This window comes from Clupea harengus, chromosome 7 (assembly GCF_900700415.2).
Source record: "Clupea harengus chromosome 7, Ch_v2.0.2, whole genome shotgun sequence".
Lineage (NCBI taxonomy): Eukaryota > Metazoa > Chordata > Actinopteri > Clupeiformes > Clupeidae > Clupea > Clupea harengus.
Window position 1 is genome coordinate 27,461,325 of NC_045158.1, and position 17,500 is coordinate 27,478,824.

The 17,500-nt window shown below is 48.4% G+C and overlaps 1 protein-coding gene across 2 annotated transcripts in view; it reads left to right on the forward strand.

Moving 5' to 3' along the window:
* Positions 1 to 17,500, forward strand: part of pcsk5b (proprotein convertase subtilisin/kexin type 5b) — a 40,267-nt gene that overhangs the window by 12,349 nt on the left and 10,418 nt on the right. Inside the window, exons 9-21 of one of the 2 annotated variants that reach the window (XM_031571000.2) lie at positions 2,891 to 2,991; positions 4,801 to 4,904; positions 7,207 to 7,324; positions 7,471 to 7,659; positions 8,772 to 8,908; positions 9,579 to 9,728; positions 10,665 to 10,770; positions 11,201 to 11,394; positions 11,672 to 11,756; positions 12,399 to 12,502; positions 13,202 to 13,340; positions 13,696 to 13,811; positions 14,693 to 16,041. In XM_031571000.2, coding sequence (XP_031426860.1) covers positions 2,891 to 2,991; positions 4,801 to 4,904; positions 7,207 to 7,324; positions 7,471 to 7,659; positions 8,772 to 8,908; positions 9,579 to 9,728; positions 10,665 to 10,770; positions 11,201 to 11,394; positions 11,672 to 11,756; positions 12,399 to 12,502; positions 13,202 to 13,340; positions 13,696 to 13,811; positions 14,693 to 14,808 — 1,659 coding nt within the window. In that variant the 3' untranslated portion in view covers positions 14,809 to 16,041. Of the gene's footprint in view, positions 1 to 2,890; positions 2,992 to 4,800; positions 4,905 to 7,206; positions 7,325 to 7,470; positions 7,660 to 8,771; positions 8,909 to 9,578; positions 9,729 to 10,664; positions 10,771 to 11,200; positions 11,395 to 11,671; positions 11,757 to 12,398; positions 12,503 to 13,201; positions 13,341 to 13,695; positions 13,812 to 14,692; positions 16,042 to 17,500 lie in introns of those variants that run through there. The other variant, XM_031570999.1, reaches the window with a different exon arrangement.

Below are 17,500 nucleotides of genomic sequence, written 5' to 3' on the forward strand. Positions count from 1 at the left end.
CACTGCCTATGGGGGCTTGAAATGTGCATGCTTTACTGTTACCCACCCAGATGTCTCTGTAGAGTGCCTCCGGTAATCATGTCAGTGTGCTCATGCAGAGAAGAGGAGCTCCACTTGTCCACTGAGCTCATTTGTGTGTGTGTGTGTGTGTGTGTGTGTGTGTGTGTGTGTGTGTGTGTGTGTGTGTGTGTGTGTGTGTGTGTGTGTGTGTGTGTGTGTGTGTGTGTGTGTGTGTGTGTGTGTGACTGTTTGCTGATCTTCACCGCCTGGTTTCCCTCCATCATATCTCCTCTCTCGACGAGCTGCAACCAAGTAGGAGAAGTGAGGCTTTTGTGTTTGTTTTGTTTGTAAGGAGCACAGGGCATCCCATTAGATCGTTGTGTTCGTAATGTGTTCAGACAGAGCTTTCCAACATTAGATGAGATGAGACGAAATCAGACAGATGAAGAAGAAACTGCATCTGACATTTTGAGACCGCTTTAAGATGATGTTTATTTTAACATAGTTAAAGTTAGTTAGTGCTGTTTTATTTGCCAATATTTGGGGGGGGGGGAAAGACAGAAGTTTTGCCTGTCAAATGTTTACCCGTGCCGTCAGCTTTCAGTGGCTGAGTTATGAAATAATATGAAATGGATAACTGTCTAGCGAGATGGAACTCCGTCCCCCACGGGACGTTACGCAATCGGGCCCCGCCGTGGCTCCCGTCCAGCCCTGCTGCTAATAGTGCTGAGAACTGTGTGTGTGAGTGTTTGTGTGTTTATCTTCGATTATGTACAAGTCCGTGCCAACCAAAACAGTAGAGACTCCCAGCCACATGACGGTTGTTTCTGTGTGGAGTTGAGACAAAAAATGTATGTCGTAATTATGATTTCTTCTTCTGAAAGATGATGACTGCACTAGTACACATGAGTAACATTTTCATTAAATATACACACACCCCCTATATATTTCCCATAACTCTTCTGTCTTCATCCTTTGCTTTCCGTGCTTGTAGTCTCTTAAGTGCAGTTACAAAGCTTCTTTGGATTACATACAGGGGAAAAATAGGCCTGTCGTATATGAATCTTCCCATATGAACATGTTTTCACCGGAGGGCTGTTTTTTTAGTGGAAGAGCTTGCTAAACGTCACGGTTGTGGCCGTGGAAGAGCTTGGTTGTGGTTGTGGCCTTAACTGAGAAGAGCTTGCTAAACGTCACGGTTGTGGCCGTGGAAGTATGTTGCATATTGCGAAAGCACCTGTTTGATGTTTGGAACCACCTATCAGGACAATGTTATCTGGCGAGTTGTTCTGTGCTCTTCACCTCGAAAGCGCCCAGACATAGCCATGAAGAGGCCTTTTACCACCAGTGTGTGTGTGTGTGTGTGTGTGTGTGTGTCTGCGTTTATATGTGTGATTGGGCCTGTTGCATGTCCACACGGTGGTGAGAATGTTTTTGTCCTGGTGTGACCTGAGTTTGACTCGAGTGAGGGTGTGAGTGGAGGAGGTGTGTGTGTGTGTGTGTGTGTGTGTGTGTGTGTGTGTGTGTGTGTGTGTGTGTGTGTGTGTGTGTGTGTGTGTGTGTGTGTGTGTGTGTGTGTGAAGGAGGCCGAGAGCCCGGGAAGATCAGGGGAGGCTGGTCGTTCTCTCCTCTCTCTCAGCTTGTCTTGAATGCTTATGCCAAATTCCTTTTGTCTGTGTTGGAACTCCACATCCATGTGTGTACACGCTGTTTGAACACAGGGGTGTGTGTGTGTGAACCTCTCCACCAGTAACAGCAGGAGATGAACATGTGGTTACGCTGAGGATTGTGCAAGAGTTTAGGAATATACTTCTATTCAATTAAAGAGTAAGAATACAGATGCATTCCTTTAGACCGATCAGATTTAGGTTTCACAGGTTTAGCACAAAAAAATAATAATAGTTAGATTGTAAATACATGCGTTTGCTGTAGCTGTTCCTACTCATTTCTGTAGAATGTAAAGATTGTTTATCATGCGAACCTGAGCATTACTATTGTCATATTTTTATATTTATATATTCATATTTTTATATTTCATTTTTGTAATTATTCAGTGTTGTTACATGGCAAACCGCTCATGATTGTCACCTAACTTGGATTAGAACACTTCTACCATTTTTTTTTCTGTCCAACTGGCTGTTAAATATGTTAAGACACAATGTGGTCAATTCGTAATGAGTCTGTAGTCAATATGTTGTGTAACTAATGTTTATGTTTAAGTTTAAAGCATGTTATGTTATAAAGCATGTTTTAACATTTAGTCTAAAAAAAAAAAAGCCTGTAATTGAATGCCAGTTTAAATGCATAATGGCCTCCCCGAGTCCTTGTGTGATTTTAAGATGGAGGAGTGTGAATGAGTCGGCATGAGTGGACATGTGGATTGAAAGGGGGGGGTTAAAGTCTGGGAGGCATGAGTGGACATGTGGATTGAAAGGGGGGGGGGGGGGGTAAAGTTTGGGAGGTATGGATGTTCCCACGGTGGTGGTGTCTTCTGCTGCTTTATTCCCTTCAGCCAAGATGGCCGAAGCCCGGTGTTGGAAGGAGACTGAGACAAAGGCCTGCTCTTCCCTTTCACTCTTCCCCTCCCCCACATCATTCTCTCTTTGTCTCACCCTAATATTCTCTCTCTCCCTCTCTCTCTATCTCTCTCTCTCTTTATCTCTCCTCTCTCTTTATCTCTCCCTCTCTCTCTATCTCTATCTATCTATCTATCTATCTATCTATCTCTCTCTCTCTCTCTCTCTCTCTCTCTCTCTCTCTTTCTTTCTTTCTTTCTTTCTTTCTTTCTTTCTTTCTTTCTTTCTTTCTTTCTCTCTCTCTCTCTCTCTCTCTCTCTCTCTCTCTCTCTCTCTCTCTCTCTCTCTCTCTCTCTCTCTCTCGCGCTCCCTAGATCACTACTGACCTGAGGCAGCGCTGTACTGATAATCACACAGGCACCTCAGCCTCAGCACCCATGGCTGCCGGGATCATCGCACTCGCCTTGGAGGCAAAGTAAGCATGCAAACACACGCACGCACACACACGTGCGCATGCTCACTCGCACACTCACACTCACTCACGCACACACGCTCACACACGCTCACACTCACGCACACACACACACGCTCACACACACACGCTCACACACACACGCTCACACACACACGCTCACACACGCACACTCTCACGCACACACACTCACACACACACACTCTCACGCACACACACACACGCTCGCTCGCTCACTCACACATACACACACACACACACACTCACACACGCACACACACACGCTCACGCACACACACACACAAAGAAAACTTTACTTGCTACTCGCACTGTTTTCTTATATCATGCAAGAAAAGATCAGAGCACAACTTTTTAAAAGTAGGCAGAATAGTCTGTAAGTCTACATACAGGCGAACACAATTACACACATGAGTGTTTCCTCACCCACACTGTGTCCTTGCACACACTCGCTTATTACTCCCTCTCTGACTTACGCGGACACACACACACACACACACACTCTTATCTAATAACAGGTCTGTCTCAGACGGCTGTGTCTGTTTAACAGTCAGACTGTCCTGCTGAAATGCACTCTCCCTTTCTCCGTCCATCTGGCCGCCACGTGAGGTTCCCAGAGAGCGTTTTTCTGCCCCACGTCCTCAGATCCTCAGCTCCACCCTCGACAGACTCGCTGTCATAAACTCTAGTCTCTAGTTTTTAAACAGAGATCCTGCCCATGACCCCGTCTTCGCTTGTTTACGCTGAACCAAACAGGCGGCGTAAAGCCACCCCAGTGTGCGTGTTCCTCCTTCAGTGAGGTGCGGCAGGCATTTCATCAATTTGACATCGTTATCAATATGGTGACGGACTTAACAGAGACCTTGACTCTATCAAAGGTAAAAAACCTTTTTAAATGGGCGAGAAGATGCATGGCACATGTGTCAAATTAAACAGGAAGAGTTGGACATCATTATTGACACCCGTCAGATGGAAGAAAAATCTGCTGATGAGTCATCACCACATTATTATTATTATTATTATAATTATTATTATTATTGTTGTTATTATTATTGTGTTTTAAATTTGGCTCAAATGCATTGAAATCGGAGTGAGGAGTTCTAAGTGGGCTCGAATGAGCCATAACATCCGCCTCGGAAATAAACTAGCCTACCTGTTACTTTGAGAAACGATTCCAGGTGAAGTCAGTGTCATTTATAGCAATGTTTAGACTCGAGCAAAAATGCGTGCATCACTTACAACATGTTATTGCTTGCCATGTGGTATCTGTGTGTTCCGACAACACCGTAGTCTTGCTTCATTTTGGTTAGCTGCTAGACTGCATCACACCCCTATCTCGCCATGCCGGCTCTGCCGTTTACTCAGATGTCAATTCGGCTCTGTGACGATCTACACCGCCGGCACAGAGGCGGAACCACAGCAACCCCCGTATTCTGTCAAATGCAGACATTTTATGCAAAATAAAGGCACAATATTCCCGACCTGAACACGCTGTATAAAAAGCCCATCTCTCTCACACACGTCCACTGTTTAAAGGTGCTGTTCACCACATCCCCAGAGAGTAAAAAGCCCTGAACACGCTGTATAAAAAGCCCATCTCTCACACACACGTCCACTGTTTAAAGGTGCTGTTCACCACATCCCGAGAGAGTAAAAGCGTCCATAACAGACATGTGTGAGGGTGGGAGAGCGAGGCGCTCGGTGTGTAGTTCTGTGATCTTATGTTTAGTCTCAAAGAGGAGTGAGACATTTTGTAAACTCGTGTGTGTGTGTGTGTGTGTGTGTGTGTTGCAGTTCTCTGCTCACCTGGCGGGATGTTCAGCACATCGTAGTGAAAACATCTCGCGCCGGTCATCTGAGTGCGCCTGACTGGAAGACTAATGCAGCTGGATACAACGGTACCCTTCCTCTCCCTCACACACACACACACACACACACACACACACACACACACACACACACACACACACATCCCCATACACTCATATGTGTTCCTATGCTCCTATTAATTGTCTGGACTGCGAAGGTGTTTCATCTAAGAAGAGTGGAAAGCCATGACCTAAACATTATGTTGCGGACAGGATAATTATGGCTGTACTCCCCAAAGCAGGTGTCAAGAGTTGGCTGATAAGCACACAGAATAAGACATTGAATGCTTCCATGTTGTGGAGGTGGGGAGTTTCCAGGTTTGACTGTGGTGGCACTTTAAAAGAGGCGAGAAAATGAAGATATGGAACAAAATAGTCTACTCTGTATCACACTGTATTACATGTGTCATCAAGAGATGTCTCTCCTGTCTTCTCCTCTCTTTCCCCTGTCTCTCTCTCCTGTATCTCCCCTCTTTCCCCTGTCTCTCTCTCCTGTCTTCTCCTCTCTTTCCCCCTTTTCTCTCTCCTGTATCTCCCCTCTTTCCCCCTTTTCTCTCTCCTGTCTTCTCCTCTCTTTCCCCGTTTCTCTCTCCCTGTCTTCTCCTCTCTTTCCCCCGTTTCTCTCTCCTGTCTTCTCCTCTCTTTCCCCTTTTTCTCTCTCCTGTATCTCCTCCCTTTTCCTGGGGCAGGTTATGTTCAAAAGGCTATGTGACGAGCTGTTATGACACCGGCACTGTGGTGGTGGACTTTATTCTCTCTTGTTGTTTGATAAGCTGAGGTGTGTGTGTGTGTGTGTGTGTGTGTGTGTGTGGCGCTGAGGTGTGTGTGTGTGTGTGTGTGTGTGTGTGTGTGTGTGTGTGGCGCTGAGGTGTGTGTGTTTGTGTGTGTGTGGCGCTGAGGTGTGTGGGGGGGTGTGTGTGTGTGTGTGCGGCGCTGAGGTGTGTGTGTGTGTGTGTGTGTGTGTGTGGCGCTGAGATGTGTGTGTGTGTGTGTGGCGCTGAGATGTGTGTGTGTGTGTGTGGCGCTGAGGTGTGTGTGTGTGTGGCGCTGAGATGTGTGTGTGTGTGTGTGTGTGTGTGGCGCTGAGGTGTGTGTGTGTGTGTGTGTGTGGCGCTGAGGTGTGTGGGTGTGTGTGTGTGTGTGTGCGGCGCTGAGGTGTGTGTGTGTGTGTGTGTGTGTGTGTGTGTGTGTGTGTGTGTGTGTGTGGCGCTGAGGTGTGTGGCGCTGAGGTGTGTGTGTGTGTGTGTGTGGCGCTGAGGTGTGTGGCGCTGAGGTGTGTGTGTGTGTGTGTCTGTGTGTGTGTGGCGCTGAGATGTGTGTGTGGCGCTGAGGTGTGTGTGTGGCACTGAAATGTGTGTGTGTGTGTGTGGCGCTGAGATGTGTGTGTGTGGCGCTGAGATGTGTGTGTGTGGCGCTGAGATGTGTGTGTGTGTGTGTGGTGCTGAGATGTGTGTGTGTGTGTGTGTGTGGTGCTGAGATGTGTGTGTGTGTGGCGCTTTGATGTGTGTGTGTGTGTGTGTGTGTGTGTGTGTGTGTGGCGCTGAGGTGTGTGTGTGTGTGTGTGGCGCTGAGGTGTGTGTGTGTGTGTGTGTGTGTGTGGCGCTGAGATGTGTGTGTGTGTGGCGCTGAGATGTGTGTGTGTGTGTGTGTGTGGCGCTGAGATGTGTGTGTGTGTGTGTGTGTGGCGCTGAGATGTGTGTGTGTGTGTGTGTGTGTGTGTGTGTGTGTGTGGCGCTGAGATGTGTGTGTGTGGCGCTGAGGTGTGTGTGTGTGTGTGTGTGTGTGTGGCGCCTAGATGTGTGTGTGTGTGTGTGGCACTGAGGTGTGTGTGTGTGTGGCGCCTAGATGTGTGTGTGTGTGTGGCGATGACGAGCAGGGCTGGCCTCCTCAGATTTGTTCTTTGAGGGCGGTGCTTAGCTGTCATCGGTCGTGTGCTAGACAGTGATTGGCCGTATGCCAGCAATGCTGAGCATTGATTGACTGTGAGCGAGCTTTGCAGAGCCACGATTGGCTTGATGTTGAGCGCCTTAACGTTGTTCCAGTGTTGTGTAAACAGTGGGAATGATTTGATGGTTGTGGGAGCAAAGCTTAATTGAAAATTGGCCCTGTGAGCTGTGATTAGTTACACTTGAGTCTTTTGCTGAACTGGTGTGTGTGTGTGTGTGTGTGTGTGTGTGTGTGTGTGTGTGTGTGTGTGTGTGTGTGTGTGTGTGTGTGTGTGTGTGTGTGTGTGTGTGTGTGTGTGTGTGTGTGTGTGTGTGTGTGTGTGTGTGTGTGTGTGTGTGTGTGTGTGTGTGTGTGTGTGTGTGTGTGTGTGTGTGTGTGCGTGCAGTCAGTCACCTGTACGGCTTTGGGCTGATGGATGCGGAGGCGATGGTGCGGGAGGCGGAGAGGTGGAAGCAGGTCCCCATGCAGCACGTCTGCCTGGAGAGCGCCGACCGCCAGATCAGGTAGTCATGGCAACGACCTTTCACCCTTTACCTCAGTTTTCCATCAAAGCAGCTTTAAAGGTCAATAAATGCCATCAGTGTCTCTGTATGTGTCATGTATGGGTGTAATGATGTATAATGTGTGCGACCGACGCGTGTCTCTGCAGGACGATTCGTCCGGAGCACGTGGTGCGCTCGGTGTACAAGGCCACAGGCTGTGCCGAGAGTCCCCATCACCACGTCATCTACCTGGAGCACGTGGTCGTCCGCATCACCATCACACACCCCCGCAGAGGGGACCTGTCAATCAACCTCACCTCACCCTCAGGGACCAAATCACAGCTGCTCGCCAACAGGTCTCACACACACCTGAACACACACATCTAAACGCACACCTAAACACACACACACACACACCTAAACACGCACACACCTAAACACACACACCTAAACACACACACACATACACCTAAACACACACACACCTAAACACACACACACACCTACACACACACACCTAAACACACACAAACACACACCTAAACACACACCTACACACACACACACCTGAACACACACCTGAACACACACCTAAACACACACCTAAACACACACACACACGTGCACACACACCTAAACACTCACACACACACCTAAACACAGACCCCCACCAACACTCACAGCCTCTCTGTGAAGACGTGCTAGTCAACCTTAATCAACCACAGCACATCGACACACGTGATAAACATCCATCTCTCACATAAAACACAGACTATCCAATCAGACACACTCACATTAGCTTCTGTATGTGTGTGTCCAGGCTGTTTGACCATCAGACACACTCGTGTGTGTGTGTGTGTGTGTGTGTGTGTGTGTGTGTGTGTGTGTGTGTGTGTGTCCAGGCTGTTTGACCATCAGACACACTCACATGAGCTTCTGTATGTGTGTGTCCAGGCTGTTTGACCATCAGACACACTCACATGAGCTTCTGTATGTGTGTGTCCAGGCTGTTTGACCATCAGACACACTCACATGAGCGTTTGTATGTGTGTGTCCAGGCTGTTTGACCATCACACACACTCACATGAGCTTCTGTCTGTGTGTGTGTCCAGGCTGTTTGACCATCACACACTCACATGAGCGTTTGTATGTGTGTGTCCAGGCTGTTTGACCATCACACACTCACATGAGCTTCTGTATGTGTGTGTCCAGGCTGTTTGACCATCACACACACTCACATGAGCTTCTGTCTGTGTGTGTCCAGGCTGTTTGACCATCACACACTCACATGAGCTTCTGTCTGTGTGTGTGTCCAGGCTGTTTGACCATCACACACTCACATGAGCTTCTGTCTGTGTGTGTGTCCAGGCTGTTTGACCATCACACACTCACATGAGCGTTTGTATGTGTGTGTCCAGGCTGTTTGACCATCACACACTGACATGAGCGTTTGTATGTGTGTGTCCAGGCTGTTTGACCATTCCATGGAGGGCTTCAAGAACTGGGAGTTCATGACCACACACTGTTGGGGGGAGAAGGCAGCAGGAGACTGGATCCTGGAGATCACTGACTCACCCTCACAGCTCCGCAGCCAGAAGGCACCAGGTACACACACACACACACACTCACACACACACACACACACACTCACACACACACACTCCCACACACACACACTCCCACACACACACACTCCCACACACACACACTCCCACACACACTCCCACACACACACTCCCACACACACACACACTCCCACACACACACTCCCACACACACACTCCCACACACACACTCACACTCACACACACACTCCCACACACACACTCCCACACACACACTCCCACACACACACACACACACACAACCACGTCATAAACACCACTTATCTCGCTCATTTTAGCAATTCTAGCAGGCAGTGCTTGCTCAGCTTCTTTTACCCTTGTCCTGCATACTCCCACACACACTCACACACGCACACACACACTCCCACTCACACACACACACTCCCACACACACACACACACACACACACATACACACTTCCACACCCACCCCCACACACACACACACACACACAAACACTCTCTCCCACACACACCCACACACTCCCACACTCCCACACACACACACACACACACACACACACACACACCCAGCCTATGGATTTCACCATACCACACCCTCCTCCCTCTTTGACCTTTCTCTTTATTCTAAACCACCACCCTATCTGATTCCTCTCTCCTCTCCCCCCTGTGCCGTGTGTCATGGGTAGGTAAGCTGAAGGAGTGGTCCCTGGTGCTGTATGGCACCTCTATGCACCCGTACTCCGGGCGCAGCGAGAAGCCCCGCTCCGTCTCCTCCGTCTCCTCCGTCTCCGCCGTGGAGCAGCCCGCCGACGAGGAGATCCACGAGGAGTACATCGGTCAGTGGTGACGTCATCATCATCATCATCATCACGCGCCCCGTTTAGAACTTTGAACTCTGCTGCTCCTTGTGGGCGCGGCTTTAAATGGCGCCACTCAGTAGACCTCCATTCACACACACTCAGTAGATCTCCACTCACACACACTCAGTAGACCTCCATTCACACGCACTCAGTAGACCTCCATTCACACACACTCAGTAGACCTCCATTCACACACACTCAGTAGACCTCCATTCACACACACTCAGTAGACCTCCATTCACACACACTCAGTAGATCTCCACTCACACACACTCAGTAGATCTCCATTCACACACACTCAGTAGACCTCCACTCAGTCACTCAGTAGACCTCCACTCACACACACTCAGTAGACCTCCATTCACACACACTCAGTAGACCTCCATTCACACACACTCAGTAGACCTCCATTCACACACACTCAGTAGACCTCCATTCACACACACTCAGTAGACCTCCATTCACACACACTCAGTAGACCTCCATTCACACACACTCAGTAGACCTCCATTCACACACACTCAGTAGACCTCCATTCACACACACTCAGTAGACCTCCATTCAGTAGATCTCCATTCACATTCACTCAGTAGACCTCTACTCAGTCACTCATTACTGTGCAGGTGTACAGTTAAGCTTTATATATGCTTGTTCAGGCAGACTGACACCACACACACACACACACACACACACACACACACACACACACACACACACACACACACGCAAATGCCATTTTCTTTCAAAGGCTGTATGTTTTTTTTTTTTTGCTGATGTTGATTGAAATAATGACTAAGATAATGAGGATTGTTGTGCTGGTGATTATGATATGTAATTGCCGTGTGTGTGTGTGTGTGTGTGTGTGTGTGTGTGTGTGTGTGTGTGTGTGTGTGTGTGTGTGTGTGTGTACAGGTCCCTGTGACCCAGAGTGTGCCAACGAGGGTGGCTGTGAAGGCCCTGGTCCCCAGCAGTGTATTAACTGCCTGCACTACTTCCTCAAGTTCAAGAACAACACCAGGTGAGCTATCATACGCATTCTCTCACTCACTCACTCACTCACTCTCACACACACAACATATAGACTACACATAATATACAGACATGACAAACATTTTGCTATGTTTAGACAACAAATTATATTGACTTATATTTGCAGTCTATTAAAGGATCTATTTAAACACTTAGTGCTTTTGATAAGTTCAGGAACATCTGCTGTACAGGGAGGAACAGGAAGAGATTTGAGAATGGCTGTTTTAAGCCCCGAGGCCTGAAGCCCATGACCAAGTTACAGCCGTTGTAATGTGTGTGTGTGTGTGTGTGTGTGTGTGTGTGTGTGTGTGTGTGTGTGTGTGTGTGTGTGTGTGTCTGATGTGGGTTTAACAGCCCTCCTGCTGGGGGGGATTTAGCTTAGTGGAGTAAGTAGTGTAATGTGCTCTCTTCTGCTGCAGGATGTGTGTGTCTGACTGCCCGTCGGGCTTCTTCCGTGACGACCGGCGGCGCTGCAAGAAGTGCTCCGCCCTGTGTGAGTCGTGCCTGGGCAGCCGCAGCGACCAGTGCTCCACCTGCAGACCAGGCTTCTACCTGAAGGAGGGCGCCAACACCTGCGTGACCTCCTGTCCTGATGGCTTTTACCTGGACCTGCGTGAGTACTCCCACTCATATTTACTGTGTATATATATATATATATATATATGGTGCTTCATTTAAAGAGTGTTTTTTTTTTTCTATTACAAATTGTAGAAGTGTTTGTTTATTGCAAAACATTGGGAATCATTCTACATCTAGGGCTTCAAATGCACATCTGTATGTGTGTGTATCTTTGGATGTTGATGTGGTATAGTGTAGTTTGATTTAATGATAGGGCTGCATATGTTTTTATCTTATTTCGTGTGTGTGTGTGTGTGTCTTTTTTGTGGCAGATTCAAACATGTGCCGGAAATGTCAAGACAACTGCAAGAAGTGCACTGCTGCAAGCATCTGTACTGAGTGCAAGCCTGGTCTTAGGTAAGACACAAACACACACACACACACAAACACACACCTACAGATATGCCACTGCTACACTACATACTGTCTGATTTAAACACGCATTTGTTAAAATTACAAAACATTTTGTGAAATGCAATATACATACACATATTGCTGGGTACACTGTTTAACTTAGCTCTCACAGACATACACACACACACACACACACACACACACACACACACACACACACACGCACACTGCTTATTGCACCATTGCTTCAGAGGCACACACTGATTTCTCGGACATTCCCTTCCTTCTTGTGTGAAACATCTGCAGAAGTCTTTAGAATGCATCATGGGTAGTCAGACTGTGAGGTCATGCCTTTTTTGTCAGTCATCCTCTGCATTCTTTCATCCCTCACTTCCTCTCTGTCTTTCTTGTCCTCTGTTTTTCCATCTTTTCACTCTCTCTCTCTCCCTCATGTCCCTCTCCTCCCTTCCCCTCTCATTGGCTCTCTCTCTCTCTCTCTCTCTCTCTCTCTCTCCCTCTCTCTCTCCTTTTCTCCTCTATTTTTCTCTCTCTCTCTGTCTGTCTGTCTCTCTCTCTCTCTCTCTCTCTCTCTCTCTCTCTCTCTCTCCCCTTTTCTCCTCTATTTCTCTCTTTCCTGTTGTTTAGTCTGCAGGACACCCGCTGTCAGCTGGCATGTGATCCGGGCACCTACTATAACGGGCACAGACGGGCATGCGAGCCATGCCACTCCGCTTGTGCCACGTGTGCTGGTAAGACATTCAATCACACACACACATAAACAATATCATAAACATGCCTGATCTCTGTCTCTCTCTCACACACATACACACACACACACACACACACACACACAATCATAAACACGCATGATCTCTGTCTCTCACACACACACACACACACAATCATAAACATGCATGATCTCTGTCTCTCTCTCACACACACACACACACACACACACACCACTCACATTTACTGGCATGAAGCTTTTGATGTGGTCATGGTTTAAGTGTTCCTCCTTGGCAGCCTTGTGTCAGTTGTTGGTTGAGTTCATTTTGATTCCTACGCCCCTGCCTCTGTGGACTGTGCCTGCAGCTCTCATATTCAGCTCTCATAAACAATGCTCTTTCCTCACATTCTCCACTCTGTGTGTGTGTGTGTGTGTGTGTGTGTGTGTGTGTGTGTGTGTGTGCCAAAACATGTCTGTTTATCAGCTTTTATGGTTATTATTGCATATGTGTGTAGTTTGTTCATATGGTGAGTGTGTGTGGGAGGGAGGGAGTTGAAGAGATCTGTTTGTCTTGTCTTGTGTGTGTGTGTGTGTGTGAGAAGTTAAAGAAATCTTCTATGTTTATCTTTGATTGTGTGGATGTTGATATATTTTTGTAATGTATTTTGTCTGTGTGGTCCTGTGCCTAATTGTGTGTGTGTGTGTGTGTGTGTGTGTGTAGGTACAGGAATGGAGGCGTGTCACGAGTGTGCGGAGGGCTACTACTTTGAGGACTGGAAGTGTGTGTCCAGCTGCAGCGTGGGATACTACATGTCGGAGCAGAAGGCCGAGAACGGAAACATCCAAAAATCTTGCAGCAAGTGAGTGTGTGTGTGTGTGTGTTAATCTGACCAAATGGGAGTGCAAGTCAAGGGAGAATCAGCTGCAACCATAGCCTCTACCTGACAGTAGCCTATGACTCACATGCTCTCTTTCTCTCGCTCTCCCTCTCTTTCTCTCGCTCTCCCTTTCTTTCTCTCTGTGTCTCTCGGTCTGTCTCTCGGTCTCTCTCTCTCGGCCTCTCTCTCTCTCTCTCTTCTCTCTCTCTCTCTTCTCTCTCGGTCTCTCTCTCTCGGTCTGTCTCTCTTTCTCGCTCTCTCTCTCTCTCTCTCTCTCTCTCTCGTCTCTCTCTCTCGTCTCTCTCTCTCTCTCTCTCTCTCTCTCTCTCTCTCTCAGGTGTGATCCCACGTGTTACTCCTGTACTGGGTCAGGAGAGCGGAACTGTAGCGCCTGTGTGAATGGCTACAACCTGGAGGACGGCGTGTGTGTGGTCAGCACTATCTGCAAAGATGGTGAGTGCAGTCCTCCTCTTGCGCGCCCCACCCCCCCTCCCCTCTCTCTCTCTCTCTCTTTCTTTCCTCTTTTCACCTTTTTCTTCTCTCCTGTCTTCCTTCATCTCCCCCTTCCTGATCTTTACACCACTTTCTTCTCCTTCTTTCTGTCCTTTTTCTGCTCTTTCTCTTCCGCTCCTTTTCTCCCCTTCATCTGTTCTTTCTTTCCGTCCTCTCCTGCCCTCCTCCTGAATCACTCTGTTCTGGGATTTCAAATATGTGCATGTCTGTCTGTCTGTCTGTCACACACCCCGTGTCCCATAAAAATGCATCAGGCAACTCAGGCTGCACATGTGCAGGCACAGGTCCAGCGTACACACACACACACACACACACACACACACACACACACACACATACATACACACACACAGATATGAGGAGCGAGCTGAGCTGAGAGGTGATGGGGTGTGTGTGTGTGTGGCAGATATGAGGAGCGAGATGAGAAGTGAAGGGGTGTGTGTGTGTGTGTGTGACAGACGTCCTTGGGTGGCCTCTCAGATCCTCTGGGGTGGGGTGGTGACCCCAGGGTTTCTGACAGGACGACTTGATCTCAGTCCTACAATTGACTTTGGAATGTTTTGATTCTCTGATTTTTGTCACTTTCTAAATCTGTGTTCTCTCTCTCTTTCTCTCTCCCTCTCCTTCACTCTGCCTGTGTGTCTGATGGATCGAAACCCAACCAACCAACCAACCAACGCCTGATTCTACTCCGCCTCAACAATCTCCTGTTCTTTCTTCTCCTCTCCTCCTCCTCCACCTCCACCTCCTTCAATCCCCCCCTCAATGTACTCCCTCCTCCTCCTCCTCCTCACCTCCCCCCATCCTGTCCTCCCGGAAAGCAAATGAAGAGTCGTGGGCTGAGGGCAGCTTCTGTGTTCTCGTGAAAAAGAACAATCTGTGCCAGCGGAAGGTTCTGCAGCAGCTGTGCTGTAGAACGTGTTCCTTAAAGGGCTGAGGGGGGTGGAGGGGAGGGGAGGGGAAGGGAAGGAGGGGGGCGATGACACCCCCGTCCCATGCCCAACCCGCCCGCCCGCCCGCCCGCCCGCCCACGCCAAGCACGGGACTGCGTCTCCACAGGCGACGCCACGGCAACAACACACCTACCTTCTGTAGCGGAGCATCAGCACTGCCTGAATAAAAGTGAACCACGTGTCAGTATTTATGACCAAAGCACAGATGCCAAATCACCTGTCTGCTCTGTCCTGTCCCAGGAGTCCACTGTCTGTGTGTGTGTGTGTGTGTGTGTGTGTCTGTGTGTGTGTGTCTGTGTGTGTGTGTCTGTGTGTGTGTGTCTGTGTGTGTGTGTGTGTCTGTGTGCACGAGTGTGTGAATGTGTGTGTGTGTGTGTGTGTGTGTGTGTGTGTGTTTTTGTTCTCAGATCGTTCATGAGCCCTCAGCAGCGTGTAAATAAACCAGATTATCTCGTCTCCTCGTATAGGGACATCTCTGTTCGCACACGTGCACATGCTCACACACACAAACACACACTCGTTTCCACTCTCGCACGCGCACGCACGCACACTTCTCCATGTTCACCTGGTCCCAAACATTCACTTCCTCACGCTCGTGCTCTCTTGCGTTCGCAGACTTCCACACGCACACGCACACGCACACGCAACACATAAACGCACATCAGGTCTGATTTCACTATCCTGTGGGCACACAAGACACGCTCATGCTGTCATACACAAATGTGCACGTGCGCTCTCTCTCACACAGACAGACACACACACACACACACACACACACACACACACACACACAAAGGCACTCGCATGCAAATACATGTTCACTCCCAGACACACTTGCCCACAGTTGCAAACAGACTTGGTCACGCCTGTGACACGGTCACAACCAGTGATTTCAAACAAACCCACTCTCTCACACACGCTCACAGCCAGTGATGCGCACACACCCACTCTCTCACTCTCTCTCTCACACGCTCACATTCCTACTCACTCGTGCTCACTTACTTACACACACTCTCAAACCAGAGCCAGAGCCCCCCCCGCCCCCCCCCGTCACACACACAGACAAACACACATAATGTTGCATTAAGTAGTAAAGTAATGCAATAATGGATGCCTCTATATTCCTATGCTTTCATTAAACATGCTAATCATTAATTTATCTAAGTCCTGTAGATAATGTTTTGATTATTTTTATTAATTAAATCCAGTGATTTTTATTTGTCAGGTGTGAGTTCCTTTATTTCCCCCCCCCCCCCCCCTCTGGTGGGGTTTAGGGGTCAAAGGTGAACGTTTGATGCTGATTTATCCAAAGGACCGCAGAAGACAGCCATTGATATGATGCAGAGCAACACATATCTGTTTTATATTTTCCATGTGGCGGGCTGTGGTTCGGTCGGGTCAAGGGATTTTGCGAGTACAAAGTGTGTCCAGAAGGTGTGTGTTTTGAAGGTGAAGAGAGCGTAAGCTTGCAGGTGTGTGAAGAAGCCGATGGGTGTGCGTAGGTTCGGGTGTGTGTTGAGCTGCGGAGATGTCTGTGGAGTTGCCACACACTTTCTAATGTTGCTATAGCGACCGTGCTCCTCTGTCAGGGGAGACACTCCGGGACTAGCTCATTTCGGATACAAAACGTCCACGCGTGGCCCATCTCTCCTCTCACCTTAACCCATGGATATAAAGAGTCTGTCTGTCTGTCAGGCTTGTGTGAGATTGCTGATAAAACTATGAAGAGGATGCTACTGGGAAGATCATACAAGGAAGAGGATGTTCACCTGTAGAAGGACCCGGGGGGGGGGGGTATTAGTGAGAGGTTCACCTGTAGAAGGACCATGGGGGGGGGGGGTATTAGTGAGATGTTCACCTGTAGAAGGACCATGGGGGGGGGGGGGTATTAGTGAGATGTTCACCTGTAGAAAGAGGTGTTCATGGTGTTCATAACAAGAACATGTTGACAGATATGGACTCGTTATTAGACAGGTGAATACAGAAGAAGAGAACGGCGCTATTATCAAAGTGAAAGAAGGACATGAGCTGATGATGATGATGATGATGTTACTTATGAGGAAGAGGATACATGTGACCGAAAGAGCACAGAGGTCACAGGAAGGATGACGAGGGTGTAGAGGTCACAGGTCACAGGAAGGATGACGAGGGGTGTAGAGGTCACAGGAAGGATGACGAGGGGTGTAGAGCACAGAGGTCACAGGTCACAGGAAGGATGACGAGGGGTGTATAGCACAGAGGTCACAGGAAGGATGACGAGGGGTGTAGAGGTCACAGGTCACAGGAAGGATGACGAGGGGTGTATAGCTGAAACGGTTACAATTGAGCAACCATATGGATAGAATGCAGGATATGAATAGGAAATGCTGGGTAAGGATCATGGTGAGGAAGAGGTGGCTGGTGTGATGGAGAGTGATCTGTCTGACGGTGATGAAGTTGGTTTTAGTGAGAATAAAAGAAAGATTGTGTCATTTTTTTTCAATTTGAACAAGTTCCTAGTAGTCAATAGTGTGAGTAGCTTTTCAAAATATTCAACAGGATGATTACGCAGTGTATTGTAAGTCAGTGAACTGCTCCTTCAAACAAGCTGATGTCTCCCAGAATCCCACATCACACTCATCGCACAGAGTAGCACAAGCAGAAAGGGTGTTGGCATGGTAACCCTCCCGTGGGGAC